At 42.0% G+C, this 18,263-nt stretch overlaps 1 protein-coding gene across 1 annotated transcript in view; it reads left to right on the forward strand.

Annotated features, from left to right (window-relative positions):
* RRAS2 (RAS related 2) overlaps nucleotides 1–18,263 on the forward strand; it is a 46,550-nt gene that overhangs the window by 17,952 nt on the left and 10,335 nt on the right. Inside the window, exons 2-3 of the mRNA XM_086748290.1 lie at nucleotides 15,334–15,421; nucleotides 16,157–16,259. Coding sequence (XP_086604416.1) covers nucleotides 15,334–15,421; nucleotides 16,157–16,259 — 191 coding nt within the window. The remainder of the gene's footprint in view (nucleotides 1–15,333; nucleotides 15,422–16,156; nucleotides 16,260–18,263) is intronic.

The following is an 18,263-nucleotide window of genomic DNA, read 5'->3' on the forward strand; positions in this document are numbered from 1 at the left end:
AGAGAAATAAAACTTGGAGGCTAGAGCTACTGCAGGATAGTATGTTTGGGTTGACTTGTGGAACACTGGCACAAAGCATGAAACAGTAACTTTTAAGACTTCAAAACCATGAGTCTGTGGTTTTGGTTTTTTCTTTTTGTTTTTTTTCTTCTATTTAGCATAACATTTTCCCTATTATCTCTTGTGTTTCTTCTAGAAACTTCAGCTAACTGTCTCTAATGTAAAAGTTCCAGTACACATGGCTTTGCTTCTGAAAGGTCAGAAATGAAATGCTACATTTCCTGTTATAAGTAATCCTCACGCGCTGTCCTGCAACTTACCACTTGATGAGAAAGCCAGTCTGAATTACACTGTTGTCAGAGTTGATCCAAAAATCTCCTGCTGGTGGTAGTGGGAGACTATGAAGACATTCTCCAAGGATGTTAACTTCTCTGCGAACACTGATCAGGCTGGAAAGAAAAGTATTGTACTCTGCTGTTACCTGTCATGGAAAATACTCAGTATTACTTTTTTTCAAAGTGGTTTGTCCAGCTTGAAGCTTTGTTTTAGTAAATGAGTCCACACTGTAGATTCCTTGAACTCTGAGTATTGAATTTCTGGTAGTCTGGTGGTTTTTAATAGAAAACTGGCATTACTGAAAATAGTGGTATTAATTTGAAAGACTGCTTGTGAAGCAGTATTGTCTACATCTGTGAGACCAGCCTGTGTTTAAAATACTTGTGCTTTTCTACAGGCATCATGCCTTGCCATGATATCAGGTCAGCCTGTATCACTGAAATATCGGTGTCAGGTATCTCTCTGCTGAGATGGGGTACGATTTCCCCCTTTTACTTACAGGCACGCTCAAGGGTGGAGTAACTTATCACATTGGTCTGCTCAGTTTGGTTGACAATGAAAGTCTCTTTTTTTTTTTTTTTTTTTTTTTTTTTTTTTTTTTTCTTCCCCTCTGTCAGTATCAGATCTGTGTAACGCAGGTGAACAAAACAAAAGAACTGCTTGTGTGCCAGAAAGATCTGAATGCGTTGTCACTAACACAAAAAGGCTTACACAGCCTAGGAAGCTACCCCTAGGAAGGGGTACAGCTACCTAGGAAGCGATCCCCTTGCCTTCTTTTCACTGTCACAATTACGCAGGTTAACCTGACACCTTAGGTTAGAGACAAGGCAAAAAATACTCGTAAGCTTTTTTGTTGCTTGGGTCTAAATCCCAAACTAAAGTTACTTCTCCTTGATGCGTCTCTGTTAAAAACGTGATGCTGAAATGTCAGTCCCTTGGAAAAACTTCTATTTGAAGGCAGGACGTTAAGGTTATGGAGCTTTTTGTTGGACTCAGGAGTGATTAGCATGCAGGTGCTCTGTTCTCCTTCCTGGTCCCTGTGGCAGCCTGTGTGTTGGCACTACCAGGAGCTGCCGAATCTGAAAGTGTAGGTCATGTAGAAGAAACACTTGTTGACCAGTACAAATTCTCTCCTCTTCTCTTCTCCTCTGTCTTTACTACTTAGCGACAAACTTCTGAGAAATGGTTTCTGGAGGTGTAAAGTACATTTCATCTTGGAACACAGTGTGCTGACTGATACGGATGTGCAAAAATACCTGGTGTCAGAGCATGGCGAGTACTCCCAACTGCTGAGCTGCCATGGCTGGCAGGACTGCGGCATGGGGCTCGTACGTGTTGAGTTTATCAGTCTCGCTTGGTATGGCTTTCACATCATGTCTGTGGTGGTGCAGGGAAGACTTAAACTCCTTGTTAAAAGTACGCATTTAGTACATGATCAGAGTCGTAGCTTTTTTTATCATTAACTTTTCCGTTGATGGCTTGCCACTTGCAAGCTGGTCAGATATCTTTCTCTAAGGGGAAGTTGCTGAGTTTTCATTTTAGTTGATTTTGCCATTTCTTCATAGGTAGGCAACTAATTCTTTCATTGTCATTTAAAATTTTCCTGACTCAAAAAGATAACTGCTTTGTGTATTTTACTTGGCTGGATGAGGATTTTGGGGGAAAGCTAGTAATAACTAGCCTTGCTAATGAAAATAAATGGGTAAATAACACAGCTGCCATTTCAGCATTCTTGGCACTTCTGGTTATGGCACTTTCAAAACTTAAAGATTATAGTAATTGTCTGTAGTCTGCAAAATGAGTCCAGACAGTCTAGTCTCAGGCCAAAAGGTTGGAGTTGAATAAATATGTAATTTGGGCAAATAAAGCTGTTAGAACTGTGCTTGCCTTCTGACACATTGTTTCTTATTAGATAGGAGTGCTATTTTATAGCTTTTTCCTAAATAATTATCTTCTAATGATCATTCAATAAGTTTTCAAAAAGTAAAGTACTTCAGACTTAACTGATGAAGCTGTGTGTTTTCACATTGGATTTTGTCCAAGGTGTTGTTAAAAAATTCTGTGGGATTAACTGTGGTAATCGAAAAAACTTATAGGGCAGGAACTATTCTATTGCTGTCTATGATCACAGTGATCTCATAGTATAAGTGAGGTGTGTTAGTGGCTCTGAAAGAGTAATCTTAACTTTTCATTACATTTGTGCTAATGATTCTGTGTCTGCCTTTTCTGACAGAACAAGTGGTATAATGTAAACTTGCATAAGCTTTCATTCTTTTGGTTCAGTCTCTGGCACTTTTTAATAAAGAAATAAATATATATAACCACATTATAATAAATTATATATATGAGTTGGGGGGTGAAAAGGCATCTTTTCGTGATATGCTGTGAGCTTTCCTGGACATCTAAAGGTGGTGGCAGTTGACTAGTATTTGGGTGGGGGATTTTTTAAACTTTCAGTGTTCTGGTTTTGTTAGTGAGGGGGGGCCTAAGGTGGTAGCTTCTGTAGGAAACTGCTAGAAGTCACTCCCCTTTGTTCAGTGGACTCGGCCGGGCCTAGGGCGGACCTGCTGCTGGCCAAGGCCAAGCCAATTGGTAGCAGAATGTCCCGTGATAACGCCTCTGCGATAACGTATTTAAGTAGGGGAAAACAGGAAAAAAAGGGGGAGAAGATGTGAAGCAGCTGAGCTGGGGGCAGAGAGGGGGAGGTGCAGGCCTCATGGGCCCCTTGCAGGCCTCACTCTCTGGCCTCCCGCCGGGCAGCCGACTGGGCCCAACTCGGCCCGGCCTGGCTGCAAGAAGTGGAAAGGAGATGAGAAGTGAATAAGATGTAAAAAGAATCCTGAGAGACATCTGCCAGCCTGTTGTGAGGAACGGCTGCAGACGCCAAGGTCAGTTCAGAAGGAGGGGGAGGAGTAACATGGCTCCTGGCCAAGACTCCTCTGCAACTCGTGGTGAAGACCATGGTGGAGCGGGTTGTCCCCCTGCAGCCCATGGAGGTCCACGGAGGGGCAGAGATCCACCTGCAGCCCGTGGAGGACCCCACGCCAGAGCAGGTGGAGGCCTGAAGGAGGCTGTGGCCCGTGGAGGGCCCGCTGGGACAGCTGTTCTAGAGGGACTGCACCCCATGGAAGAGATGACCCACGCCGGAGCAGTTTCACGAAGGACTGTGGCCCATGGGAGGGACCCCACGCTGGAGCAGAGGAGGAATGCGAGGAGTTCTTCCCCTGACGATGATACAGCGGCATAAAACAACGCGTGATGAACTGACCGCGACCCCCATTCCCTTTCCCCTGCTCCGTGCCGCTCGGGAGGGGAAGGTAGTAGAGATAATGTTAAGCCCGGGAAGAGGGAGGGGTGGGGGGAGGTTATCTTCTTCCCTGTCTCATTCTCCTGCTAATTTTAGAAATAAATGAATAGTTTTCCCCAAGTCGAGTCTGTTTTGCCTGTGACGGTAACTTTAAGGATTTCTCCCTGTCCTTATCTCAAACCTTGAGCTGTTTTTCTTATATCATCTCCTCCTATTCTCTCGGAGGGTGGGGGGAGTGAGAGAGAGAGACTGCGTAGTCTGGTCCTGATCGGGGCTGAACTACGACATTCAGTTAGCCATTTGAACTCACTGGTCTCGTAATTGTGCTGCAGGCAGCAGGGAACCGAGGTAGAAGGTCAGGAGTGGTGATGACAAAACCTCTGTCTTCCACTGGCAGGAAATTGCTGGTGTAGTTCAATTGTACTGTGAAATACTATCCTACAAATAGTTAATTCTACTACAGTTAATTCTACCTTTAACTACAGGCCGGTCAGCCTCACCTCTGTTTCTGGCAAGGTCATGGAGCAGATTCTCCTGGAAACCATGCTAAGGCACATGGAGAGCAAGGAGGTGGTTGGTGACAGCCAACATGGCTTCACCAAGGGCAGATCGTGCCTGACCAATTTGGTGGCCTTCTATGATGGGGTGACAGCATCGGTAGACAAGGGACGACCAACGGATATCATGTACCTGGACTTGTGCAAAGCTTTTGACACTGTCCCACACGACATGCTTCTTTCTAAACTAGAGAGACATGGGTTTGATGGATGGACCACTCGGTGGATAAGGAGTTGGCTGGATGGCCGCACTCAGAGAGCTGTGGTTAACGGCTCAATGTCCATGTGGAGACCGGTCACGAGTGGCATCCCTCAAAGGTCCACGTTAGGCCCGGCCCTGTTCAACATCTTTGTCGGCGACATGGACAGTGGGATAGAGTGCACCCTCAGCAAGTTCGCCGACGACACCAAGTTGTGTGGTGCCATTGACACGCTGGAAGGGAGGGATGCCATCCAGAGGGACCTTGACAGGCTGGAGAGGTGGGCCTGTGCCAACCTCATGAAGTTGAACCAGGCCAAGTGCAAGGTCCTGCACCTGGGTCATGGCAATCCCAGGCACAAATACAGGCTGGGCAGGGAATGGATTGAGAGCAGCCCTGAGGAGAAGGACTTGGGAGTGCTGGTGGATGAGAAGCTCAACATGAGCAGGCAATGCGCCCTTGCAACCCAGAAGGCCAACCACATCCTGGGCTGCATCAAGAGAAGCGTGGCCAGCAGGTCGAGGGAGGTGATTCTCCCCATCTACTCTGCCCTGGTGAGACCCCACCTGGAGTACTGTGTCCAGTTCTGGAGCCCCCAACACAAGAAGGACATGGACCAGTTGGAGAAGGTCCAGAGGAGGGCCACAAAGATAATAAAAGGGCTGGAGCACCTCTCTTATGAGGACAGGCTGAGAGAGTTGGGGGTGTTCAGCCTGCAGAAGAGGAGGCTCTGGGGAGACCTGATAGCGGTCTTCTAGTACCTCAAGGGGGCCTACAAGAAAAATGGGGAGAGACTCTTCAGTAGGGCCTGTTGTGACAGGACAAGGAGAAATGGTTTTAAAATAGAGGGAGGTAGATTTAGATTGGATATTAGGAAAAAAATTCTTACACTGAGGGTTGTAGAACACTGGAACAGGTTGCCCAGAAAGGTGGTGGAAGCCCCATCTCTGGAAACGTTCAAGGCCAGGCTGGATGAGGCTCTGAGCAACCTGATCGAGTTCAAGATGTCCCTGCTCCTTGCAGGGGGGTTGGACTAGATGACCTTTGAAGGTCCTTTCCAACCCTAACCATTCTATGATTCTATAATTCTATGAGTTCTAACTGGAATCATTTTAGAAAGCTGTAGGCTCTGGGTTTAATGAACTAGTTAACCTGGCTGTATCTCGGTGTTAAAACAAATGTTTTAAGGGGAAGGACGTGGAGAACTTAACCTTCCTCAGGCTTTCTAACTGGATCTTTCTGCTGAACTGTGGTCCAAGTCCGCATCTACTTCCAAGTTGTTATAAACCTACATTACTGACAACAGTGCCTGGTGTTGTAGAGAACTTGAAATGTAATAGTAAAGGTAGGAAAGGTTTTTGCGACCTAAGATCTTTATTTACTACTTTCAAAATAAGAAAGGTATTAACTTCAGAAATTTTTTTATCTTTTCCTATGTAGTCCCAGGGCTATACATTTGCAGATATTTAAAATGTGAAGTGGGAGTTCGCATTACTAAAATGCACTGGAGTAGCTGAAGTGAGTCTTTGTTTTACTGGCTTGTTTGGGCTAAAAAAACTTCTTACTGCATTAATGTAATTGTAGGGGTCCAAATGTCCATAACCTGGCTTGACAATCCGAGAAGTGCAATTAACAAGCAATTTGTTTGCAACTTCAAGGTATTTTACAGTTTGAGATTTGACAGGAAAGGAATACTTGCACTCTCCTTAAGAGCATATTTTTGCCGTGGAATTAAATTTTCCAATCGGCATTTCTTGTTCCTCAAGGAGTTGTAAAGTGACTGTAAATGCCCTAAACACAGGCCTCTTCGTAGCCTCTAACCCAAAGTCTGTTGCTGACTCTGTTTTAGTTAGGTTTAAGTTACTGAAGTTAAGAGCTATTTTAATTCATTCCAAGTTTTACACTGTTACTGTACTTATATTTATAAATCAAAAGCCCTTATGTTTCACTGTATTGTATCTTGAGGTGTTCTAATGATGTCATGCAGATGAGATAAGGTATTCTAGAATACCTTACTTCTGCCCTGCCAGGGGATTTTTTTTTAAAGTAACCTTACTTTCTCTTCACCTGTAGCTATATTCCCATTATCTGATCACATGCATATCCTAAAATAGGTATTCGCTTCTTTAAAGATACTTGAGGTGAAAACTGAGTTTGTCCTGAAGAGCTTGTGTGAGCTGCTATGTTGAAAACTGCCTGAATCTGCTTAAAATTTTATAGATGAAAAGATGATACGTACAGAATATTTTAAACATTCCTTGAATTGCAAATGGCCAAGATCAGGAAGATTAAGTACTTGGTGTGTTAATTTCTTGCTCATATTTACTGCAAAGCAAAAAAGAAATGAAATTAAATCAAGACTCATCTGTACTTGCAGTATAGAGTACATTTTAAAGTCAACAGGTTTTGACTTGAGAAACTGCATAGCTGCCTTCAAAGAACTTTGTAGGTGCTTACTGGCATTAAAAGTCATTGATTCAAGGTGTTACAAAGAAGTCCTAATAGACAGTGAAAGTGTATGTACTCTGATCTTGAATAATGAAAACTGCCTCACCAGGAAGTATTCAAGAGGCCAAAGTTTAATGCTTGTGTTGCTTAAAATAGGTCTCTGTCAGTGTAGCTGGTGTTTGGTGTGGTTTGATTTTGAGAAATTTGATGAGAATTACAAATCTGAGGCAAATATTCACAGACTGGTGAGCTACTGATGCCGAGTTGATGTACAGTGTGGAGAGCTGTAAGCTAGTAACTGAAAGGAGATAAAAGCACAGGTTGATACTTTTTAAAAAACAGCTCTCACCTTTTAAGCTCAAACTGTATCAATCTGGTTTTTTTTAAGGAAGATAATAATTAAAAAGATGTTCAGATGCATTTCAAAATATATATTTTATAAAACCCCACTTTAATCGCTATTCATGTTATATGCATGTAACCAGTACCCACTCTGTCGGTAGTTCAAGTGTTGAGGCTTTACATTAACGCTTTACAACAGTTACCCTAACGATATGTTTAAGCTTGGCAGGATGTTAGCAAAAAGGCATGTAATCTTTTTCAATAAAGTAGTTGTAACAGTTATTCTTTAAACCTCTATGGTTTGAACATGCACTGCCTGAGTTATGTCTCAAAGACACTTTATTTTCCCAAGTGAATCTGATATGTCTGGGTGGATTTTAAGGTTCCCTCTCTACCCTGAATCTTGTAGTTATCTGTTTAGCAGTTAGAAAGTCTCCAGATTTCTACCTGTAAGCTCTAGCTGTTTTGCAAGTTGCTCCTTGGGTGCTAGATTTGAGGGAGAAAAGAAAGGAGATTCTTTCCTGTGCTGCTGTAGCCCAAGCAGGGTTGGAAAGAAGGTAAAGCTGCCTTATTATAGGTAGCAATTAGGGGAATGCCAAAAACTAATAAGCAGTTTTGGGGAGTCTTGAAAGGTGTACAACTGATGGATGTTCCCTTTCAGAGCACATAAGTCAGCTTAATTTCAGTGTTTCATCTTCCTGAATCTTAGTCCACCGTGTGACCTACACAGTAAGTTGATGCTCTAGAACCAATGTGGCTCTTAAATCCCTAATGCAAGTCAATCTTGCTGAACTGTGAATGGAATCTGTGGACTTCCATAGCGTATGGCTATCTAGAGAAACATCATTAGAAACTAGTAAGGTACTAGATGAGATTTGGAAGAATAAAGTGCTCATTTAGTAAATATGAAAATCAAAGATGTGTAGACAGAGTTCAGGTATGCGTATTAGCCTTCGGATTGAAGACACTACCCTCTCTACCCTTTCTCCCCTTGCTGCCCCTGATCCTAATCCATGTTTCCCAACACCTGTGAGGGAAGAAAAGTTAGGTTTTTTTGTGGTCGCTACTTTGGGTAGTGACCACAACAAAGCCCGTAAAGAAAAGAGCTGTGTTATATTTGGCTGTGTAGAATAAATATTCTCATGGGCTGAACACAGATTTCTTAATTTTCTTTTTGGGATGTGCTTGTTCAGTGATCACTGTATATGGAAGAGCAGGGAGTGGAGTGAGGGAGGAGTATATGGCTGTGTAATAGGACTAATTTGTGCTTTGTTTAGTGTTTCCAGACCAAGTACAAGCTCTTGACAATCTGCATTGCATAAAAAACTTAAGGGGAAGACTTACTGATATGTAATATGTCAGAAGTTTGTTTTATATCCTACCATATCTTATTCAGAATTTAAGATTTGTATCTCTTCTGTCTTCGAGTTATGTGTTGTGTGATAATCTAATGGATGCATTCTGAGGCTGCCATGGGTTATTCAAGAACTTTACATTCTCAGATATTATTTTTTTTTTCAACAGAACCATTAATATTTGATTAAGCATGTGCTTGATCATAAATATCAGTATTCCATGAAAATGTAATGCTACTTTTTCAGGAACAAGTAAAAGAACTTTTCAACTTGTGTATTAGCTTCCATAGGGTTTCGCTTGTATATGGCTCATGTGACATCTTTTTTTCACTACAACTTTCTTCAGTTTAATTCTCTTCTCTCTTTGTGTCTCAGTTTTCACTGTTCATGAAGTTATCAAGTGTTTCACATCACTGGATAATTGTAGTAATTGTAGTTACAAATGACATCTGTTTCCCTGGATAGCTGTAACAATGCTGGCAGTATACATTAGAACAGTGGGAAGCAGTGTAAATTGAGGGAAGCATCATTGATTGCTTCCAAGTACTGGCTATCTTTTAATTTATATTTAATTTGTATTTTTTGGAAGAAGAGTACTCTTTGTATAATTAAAAGAAAGTAACACTTAAAGATTTGTGCGAATGTGGGCTAAGTGGAGTAGGATACACCTGACCTTCTGTAGCATGATCCAGTGTTTTATTTTTTTCTCTGCAGTCTGATCTGTATTAGCATAATTCTAGACCTTTGGTCCCCCACTCTCCCCAGTGTTCAACATCAAAATACTTCCCCTCATTTTACAAAGTGTTACTGTTTATGCCAGCAGAGCATGCTCAATGTTATCTCAAGCACTTCTGTTTAAAACGATACTGGGTTGTTGTGGGTAGCTCCCACAGTCTTTCTGGTATTGTTTCATGCAGTGCCCGAGCCCTTTACAGTGGTGGCATTCCTGTTGTCAACCCCAGGAGCATCAATCTCTCAGTCTATGAACACGAACTGATTAGATCTGAATTGGACTTTACATCCGTCAAGTGGGACAGGCGCAGACAAATGTTATTGGTGAAGTGCAGATGAAACAAGGAAAAAGCTAGAAGAGAAATGATGGTGTTATTCAAAGGAGAAACTACCAAAAGAAATAGTGTCATGTAGCACTTGCAGCCTAGGAGACGTCTTGGGATCATGTATTTCAGGTATTTGGGAATGTACTCAAGTCTAAAGCTGAAGCTTTGATGCGTAGCGTTCACCAACATGTTCAACATGGTTTTTTGTTTGGTTGGTTGGTTGTTTTTTTTTGCTTTTGGTTTTTTTTTAAGTTCTGACTTACAAATTATAGCTGGGAAGAATTTTGGGGCTATTTGCAATGCTGGAATTGTAGATGTTATTTAAATCCAGAGCTTGTCTGTAACTTCAGCTGGAGGGTTGGAAACCCTTCTATTTCCTTGCCTTCACTGGGTTGAAACAAAAAATTTAGACATGTGGAAAAAAATTTAAATAAGCAACTAGTGGCTCTTTGAAACACTAAGTTTATATTTAGTAAATACAAATGGAGTTTTACAGACACAACAAGGATGAATATGTATTTTGGGCTTGTACCACTCCTTTAACTTACTCATAGTGGTGTACTTTCACTGTGCTGGACTGCCTTTCGTGGCATGCCCTTCAAGATTTGTGTAAAGATAAAAGTAAGCATGTTGTGCAACCAGCCTCTGGACTGCAGGTTATAGCAGCTCCCTGTTGATAGCATCTGACTTCTCCATCACCTTAAAATGTAAATGTTGGTGGAAAAGAAAGTAATCCAATGACTTTTCAGCTTGTGGACTGTTGATGACCTTATGAAGAGTAAATGAGAGAAGCTGCCTAAGAGCTGTGAAACTTCACAGGGGTTCTCCGTCTTTCCATGTAAGATGGCTTCACTTAGGTAGTTGTTCTTACTAATTTATGAAGCGGGACTCCTGAGCTTGTAATCAAGTCCAGCTAATGGAGGAATTCCCTTATGTGTATTAAAGGCAGCATAACCAAAGGGGAAGGTAAACTGAAAGCAGATTTTTCACACGTTCTGCTTGCCAAACGACTTGAGTGATTGCAACAATGATTTAGGGATTACTATTACCTTAAAAGGAGAAAGCCTGCTAGAGCAGTATTCAGTGTAGTAGTGTCATCATTCCTGAGCACCCCATGTAGAAACTCCTCTGAAGGTCAGGAGATTATGTCTGAAACACATGCTTGTCATCTCAAAATGTATAGGGAGAGATTGTGGTGGTGGGTTCCCCAGCTTAAGTGATAGAGGTGGTGTGGGGAGGTGAGTGTTTTGTTGTGGGTGGCTCTTTGTTTTTGGTTTTGTTTTTTTTTTTTTCTTTTTCTGCAAGAGGGCTTGCATCCCTGGCAGGCTTTCCCATCTCTGGATTTGATTGCCTCAGCAGTCATAGAAGGAGGAAACCTAGAAACTTGTCGCTTAATATTTTGAGTAAGTTGAGTGGTTGATGAGACTATTGGGCTCAGCTTCTCATTTCCCTTCTAGAAGGTAGTTGGAAAGAGCCTTGATTTTGTTAGGGATTAAGGGAGTAGTGTAACAGAAGAGCATGTTCAACTTACTATCTTCGTAGAAGAAATTAGTTTCTTCTAATTATTTCCTGCAGGCAGTGGCCAGCTGTGGTGGAGCCAGCTGAACGAGGCTTAGCTCCTCCAATTCATCATAGAAACTCAACTGCTCTTAGAAGAGTGGACCTACAGAGTGGTCCAGTGTGTTTTGTACCACTTGACATCCAGGACACCTGCTGTAGCTTTCTGGTATCTTGTAGTTTAACTGCTTTGAAGTGTTGGGACTTGCACATACAGCTTTCATAAAGGAGACAGCAGTAGGCAGGCCTGGATATTTGAAGACTGTGCTGTGTGCATGCTCCTCTAATTTGACTGAACTCAGCATCCGTTTAAAACCAGTAGGTTGGCGGTGGTTTGCATCTGCAGGAATAGCATTCTTGTTAGTCTTTTAAGCAGTTCTTCCACAAACTCCTTGACCTCTACAAAGCTACTTCCACCAGTGTATGGTCTTGGGTGTGCAGGCACCTTCCCGCTTTTGCAGGATGACATTCAGAAGTCAAGGTACAGCCTCATGGAGTATTTCAGGACATACTCAACTATCCCTTAGTTCTCTAAACACTGACTGTGTAGCAACAAAAAGGTCTATTTCTGCTCAGATTGATAAATACTGCATCTGCTACATCTAATTTTCATTAATCAGCCCTGATTGAATCAGGCCTGCAGGCTGTGGTTGACATGCTCCCTGTGCCAAATAGTCCCAGTGCAATTTGGGAAGACTACTTCAAAACCACCAGCTATTTCAGGCACATTAGTTTTGTCCAGTGCCTGGAGGTAAACCACAATGGTAATTGCCTCGCAAACCTCTCCTGTAGTGGCTGTGACAGCAGATTCGGCAGCGCAGCTCCATAGGAGGAAACAAATTGCTCATAAGAGGCTTGTTAGATGGGGGAGTTCTGAGATCTGCTCATTCTGGATTTGAGATGCAGCTGATGTTGGATCAGGACAACTTACTCTTGTTCCCTTTTTTTGAGGAAGGAACAGTGTTCCATGTCTCTGTACCTAGTCTAGCACTCTTGCTTTCTGTGTAGTTTCCTTTTTTTTTCTTCTTTTTTTTTTTTTTTTTTTTAATCAAATAAACAAAAACAAACCTCCCAAGTAAACAAGAAGGATTGGGGGAATCACAAAAATGCCCTGGAAATTACAGAACATGCTGCAGTCCTTGGCTCTTGGACAGATAATAAGGAAGAATCCCTTACATTATTACAGTTTTCTTCTTCTGACCTCTCTCAGTGAAAAATATTGCCCTTGCTGGATATAAACGTGCTGCTTTAGGTGATCTACTAATACTGATTCATGGAAGTGAAATAAATTGATTCAAAAGTCTCCCTTTTATTTAAAACTTGGCATACCTTACCACTTTATAGTTGTAAAGGGTTGGACAGGAACTTTAACTTTTACAGGACGGAGAAATGAAAGTTGAAGCTGGAGAGGAGTGGGTAGCAACTTCAGAGTGCATGCTTTTATCTTCCAAATCAGAACCCTGAATTTCTAGATAAACTGATAGCAACACCGAATCTTAGTCACTTAGTGCTTTTTTAAAAAATACCGTTTTCTGTTGCCTTAATGAAATGTAGGACTTAAATCCCCTTCCTTGTGATTTTCCCTTCTAAAGTCAGATTCTGTAAATGATTATATTTACTCATTTGTATGTTCACATAAGTGAAGTTCTCTTCCATCTTTCAAAGACAGTTAAAAGCCACAGAGACCTTGAGACCTAATTTTTAATTTGGGAATAAATTAATTCCTCAAAAAGTCTATTCTTAAGCTCCTGGATAATGCTTTTTGAGTCATGTATACAGGCAAAAGAAAAGACAAGAACAGTTTTGAAGGCTATGGGTTTTTTTTCTCTTTAAATCTTCAGAGAAGCAGAGTAAAGGGACAACTTGCGGTTGGAACAGCATCTTCTGGGAGCTTGTTCCATGGTGAGATATTCTTTTCTCTGCAAATAGGCGCTTTTCTGCTGGAAAACTTGGACTTACGTCTGTGCTGCATTTATGATCACATGCCTGTTGGTTTGTTTCTTTCCTTTCTTTTGTGTGGATGGGATTTTTGGGTGGGGGAGGCGGGGATGGAGAGGGGAGATTGCTTAGCCTGGATGAGTATTCTAAAACAAGGGGGAAGCCATTTCTTATAGAGGAGTGAGTGACTTGATTTACATGAAGCACTGTGAGAAAGGAGTGAAGTATAGCATCTCGCGTATCACAGATTTCTTTAGTGGGACAGGCTGCTAAGATTTTATCCTCCTGGGAGAGGAACATGGTTGGTTTAATGTTATTGCTGCCTAAAGGTAGCTGGTTGCACAGCAGTGCCATTGATGCAGAGCTACTGAGACTACTGTGTAGGTGTATCCTGAGAAGACTGTTTACTGATGTCTATCTAAAATGCAAAGGAGATGTGCAGAGCTGTTCAGTGTAGGGGTCAGCAGTTTTTCAGATCTAAATAAATAGATCAACAGCAACCTGTACATATTCTTTCTGTAGCCAGCTGCACGATGGTGAGGTGGTGATCTATGAGCACAGGTTATATATAGTATACACAGCTGGTAAAGTGTGTTACAACCAATGATGTGTTCCTCCTAATAAGGCAGCTGCAGCTCAGTTGATGAGCTCTGCTGGGGAGCCCATGTCCATGCTGTTAAACCAGAAAATTAGTGTGGATGTTCCCAAATGGTGGCAGACAGCTGGATGCAGTTAGGACTAAGTACTGTAGCCAGCCCTTGTGGGCAACTCCAAATTGAAACTGGACAAGAGCAAATACAACCACATTAATAAAACTGTATCTGCAAGAACAGAGTTAACTGTATTCTGTACTGACAGTGGTGTGTCTGGAGAAGATAAGTGCACTAGTGCTGTAATTTCAGTTTTCTTTTTTCTTTTCTTCTTTTCCCTACCATAACATCTGTTAACTTTGGTAAGTTTAGAGGAACAAAGTGGTGTCTTGTTGGTGTCTTTGAATTTGTGTTATGGGAAAGATGCTTCAGTGAGAACTATTAATTTTGACGTGAAAAGGAGAAGCACCCTATTTTTGGCAGTATCTTCTTAATGCAAGACTATTCTCCTTTTCTTGCTTCCTAGCAGCCAATATGTAGTTTTAAAGTGTTCATGTTTCCTTACTTGCTTACAGAACTGAATAACATAAACAGATAGTACTCCTTCAGTTACTGTGGTATTCATCTGAGCATGTATGAACCTGATGTGCTTTATTTCTGAACAGTCAGAGTGGTACGCATCCCCAGACCCTGCTGCACTGAGCACAGAGGGGGAGGAATTTGATCAGAGTTCAGATTTGTTCTGCTACTGAGTTTTAATTCTGAGCAAAGATAGCTTGATATGACTGCATGCAAACTAAACATTCATCCTTTGAAATCTAAACTTATCATCTTTGGATAGTATCATTACCGCAGTATTCAATATTGGGTCACCCAGTCTCAAGAAGGATGTACCTTTAGAAATAAGGTGCTTCACTCTGCGGTTTCAGTGATAAGTAATCGACTGGCAGTATCTGGTGGAACCTCATGTTTAGGCAATGGTTGACACAGGTGTTTCATGGCTTATCTTGCTTTAAGGAAATGTCTTAGAGGGTGCGTGTTCTTTAAGTCATTAAAAGCAGGAGAAAAATTCTGGGAACAAGAATGATCCACTAAACTTTATTCAGCTTACAAACTAGATGCCACTTGTGCTGTGTGGAGCTGTTGCTAGAAATGGTTATAAAACTGCTAGAGAATTCTAGAAACAGCTGGGAAAATCTGGGCACTTCCTAGAAATTACTGGCTGAGGGAGTGGGGGAGGAGATCCTGGAAACTTGAAAATTCCAAGAAACTTCTAAACCCTACCAGAAGTTCAGAGAAACTTAGCAGTTACTACTAGCGATCTTAAAAGCTGCTAGAAACGAAGTGTTTCTAGGGATTCATTCTGGGAAATTCTAGGAGTTACCAGAAATCTCTAGAAAATGCTAGAAATTCTGTGGGAATCCAGTAAATTCATTGACTCTGATAGTAATTTCTACAATTTACAAGTGTTTACTAGGAATAGGGAAACCATTACCTGCTGTCTTTTTGGATAAAGCAGCAAATGGTTAGATGCTCATCTTCCGTAAGCTGTCAAGTGTACAGTTTTAGCATCTTACTCAGTGAGTGTCCTGTATGTGTTTGTCTTATACACAAACTTGTTTTGTTTTTATTTTATTTTCTGCAGTCCTATTTTGTTACGGATTATGATCCAACGATTGAAGACTCCTACACCAAGCAATGTGTGATAGATGAACGAGCTGCACGCTTGGACAGTGAGTAGCCTGGCTAAAGCATGGTGCTAACAGCCTGTAGGTGTTGGTGCCTGTGTTTACCTCTGTATACATAAAATGTAATGCAGGTAAACAACTATGTAGCATGTGTTTTTTATGTAAGTGTGCTGCTGATAAAAGCTACCTGTCTGTGTGTTATTAACGAGATACATAGGATTTCAGGGCTTACGCCTTGTGTGTGTTTCTCTTTACAGTAAATTGGACATCTAAAAGAAAAAAAAATATTCCCAAAGCCTTAGTGCCTATGAAGCTAGGAAAAAATTTATATTTCCTGGCAGTTACCTGCGTGGCATGGTGGAATGAAAAACACATCAGTAGGCTGTTTTGTGCTGCCTCTCTCAAGTGCAATATAAATGCTTTGCTTTAAAAGTTTCAGGTCTCTCTTGTAAGTGATTTCTTTAAGGACAAACCAGCAACCCTCACAACCCCCATTGTCAAGTCTCTCTAAGCATTTTCCAGGTGTTTCAGCTGGTTATGAATTAGCAGAAGTCAACCAAACTTTGTTCAGTTTGTTTGGTAGGTCTTTAGTTGTTCGATCAGTGCAAGAACTCGTTTGGAATCTTAACAAAAATCCAATAGTATCTGTGAAAAGTGATTTTTGCTTAGTTATGATGTACAGGAGAGGCTCTCTCAACATCCTATTAGGAAGGATGTTTTTTTCTCAGTTTATACTGTAAGAACATATACTGTAGTAATCGATGTTTTGCTTATATTCAGTTCTAGATACAGCAGGACAAGAAGAATTTGGAGCCATGCGTGAACAGTACATGAGGACAGGGGAGGGTTTTCTGCTTGTTTTCTCAGTCACTGATAGAGGAAGGTAAGCCTGATGTCAAGTTATTGAAACAAACAAGTTGTAATTAATCTTAAATTGCTGCTGTTCACTCTTAGATTCTGTGGTGTGACACTCTTTCAGCACTGAAAACCCTTTTTAAACAAGTCACTTACTGAAAGTACCTGTCTATTGCAATAGATGACTTGAAAGTATACACAAAAAACTGACAACTACTCAGGCACTTCATTATAGTCCAGAATATTAGTTTCGTGGAAGTTACAGAAATTTAAACTAAGGATGACTGCTATGATGTCTGATCAGTTCTTAGAAATATCCCCTTGCTATGTGCTCATCAATGTCAAGAGCTGACTCTGGTTTGCTGAATGGGTGTATCCAGTACCGAGTATGTCTCTGAACTCTTTGCAGGCAGTGCTCACTCTGCTTACTCCTGTGAATTGACTGGAACCTATGTAACTGACTGACCGCAGAGTTGAGATGAAACGTATCTCTTTAGAAGCTCACAGAGCTTGGTCAGGTAGCTCCTGATCTAAGAGTAGGAAACTGCCATGTATATACAATCACTTAATATTTTGGCTGTGATCTTCCTCCATTGAGCTTATCAGTTATGTAGTAATAAAGAAGTGCTCAGAGATCTGAGCACTGATCTCAGGGATTCCCCTCTCCCTCCTTACAGATTCGGTCTGGGCTCTAATAAGTTACTTCTGATTTTATTAACAGCTCTACCTATAATGAGAATTAAGATAAATATTTTGTGGAGAATGAGTGTGTTTCCATTGGATCTTTATCTTACACTTAAGAATGCTGCTAAGTGTTTAAATTCATCTTGATGTACTGTCCAGAAGAGACTCCTACACTTCTATCAAAGATCTGGATCTGTGGATTTAAGACACACAGAGCACTTGTCTTAACATAAGTATTTTTGCTGCAGAGAAGTGTAGATTTTTTCGAAGTTGTCATGTGAACTCCTTGGTTTGTCTAAAAATCTTCAGTTTTTGTTTGCTCTTCTGGCTAAGGGTCTGCCTTGATTTTGTGTCTTGACAGATTAAACCTGCTGTTGTAGTTCAGCCCCGATCGGGACCAGACTACGCAGTCTCTCTCTCTCACTCCCCCCACCCTCCGAGAGAATAGGGAGAGATAATATAAGGAAAATGGCTCGAGGTTTGAGATAAGGACAGGGAGAAAATCCTTAAAGTTACCGTTACAGGCAAAACAGACTTGACTTGGGGAAAACTATTCATTTATTACTACAAACGGCAGGATAATGAGACAGAGAACAAGATAACCTCCTCCCACCCCTCCCTCTTCCCAAGCTTAACATTGTCTCTACCACCTTCCCCTCCCGAGCGGCACAGGGTGGGAAGAGTGAATGGGGATTGTGGTCAGTTCATCACGTGTTGTTTTATGCCACTGCTTCATAGTCAGGGGAAGAACTCCTCACATTCCTCCCCTGCTGTGTTGTGGGGTCCCACCCATGGGCCACAGTCCTTCATGAAACTGCTCTGGCGTGGGTCATCTCTTCCACGGAGTATAGTCCCTCCAGAACAGCTGTCCCAGCGGGCCCTCCACAGGCCACAACCTCCTTCAGGCCTCCACTTCCCCCGATGTGGGGTCCTCCATGGGCTCCAAGTGGATCTCTGCTCCTCTGTGGGCCTCCATGGGCTGCAGGGGGACAACCTGCTCCACCATGGTCGTCACCACAGGCTGCAGGGGAATCTTGGCCAGGAGCCGCATTGCTGCTCCCCCTCCTTCTGAACTGACCTTGGTGTCTGCAGCCGTTCCTCACAACAGGCTGGCAGATGTCTCTCAGGATCTTTTCTACATCTTATTCACTTCTCATCTCCTCTCCACTTCCTGCAGCCAGGCCGGGCCGAGTTGGGCCCAGTCGGCTGCCTGGCGGGAGGCCAGAGGGTGAGGCCTGCAAGGGGCCCATGAGGCCTGCACCTCCCCCTCTGCGCCTCTGCCCCGGCTCAGCTTCTTCACATTTTCTCTTCTTCTTCTTCTTTTTTTTTTTTTTTTTTTTTTTTTTTT

The sequence above is a fragment of the Chlamydotis macqueenii genome, chromosome 5, assembly GCF_036417535.1.
Source record: "Chlamydotis macqueenii isolate bChlMac1 chromosome 5, bChlMac1.mat, whole genome shotgun sequence".
NCBI classification, from domain to species: Eukaryota; Metazoa; Chordata; class Aves; order Otidiformes; family Otididae; genus Chlamydotis; species Chlamydotis macqueenii.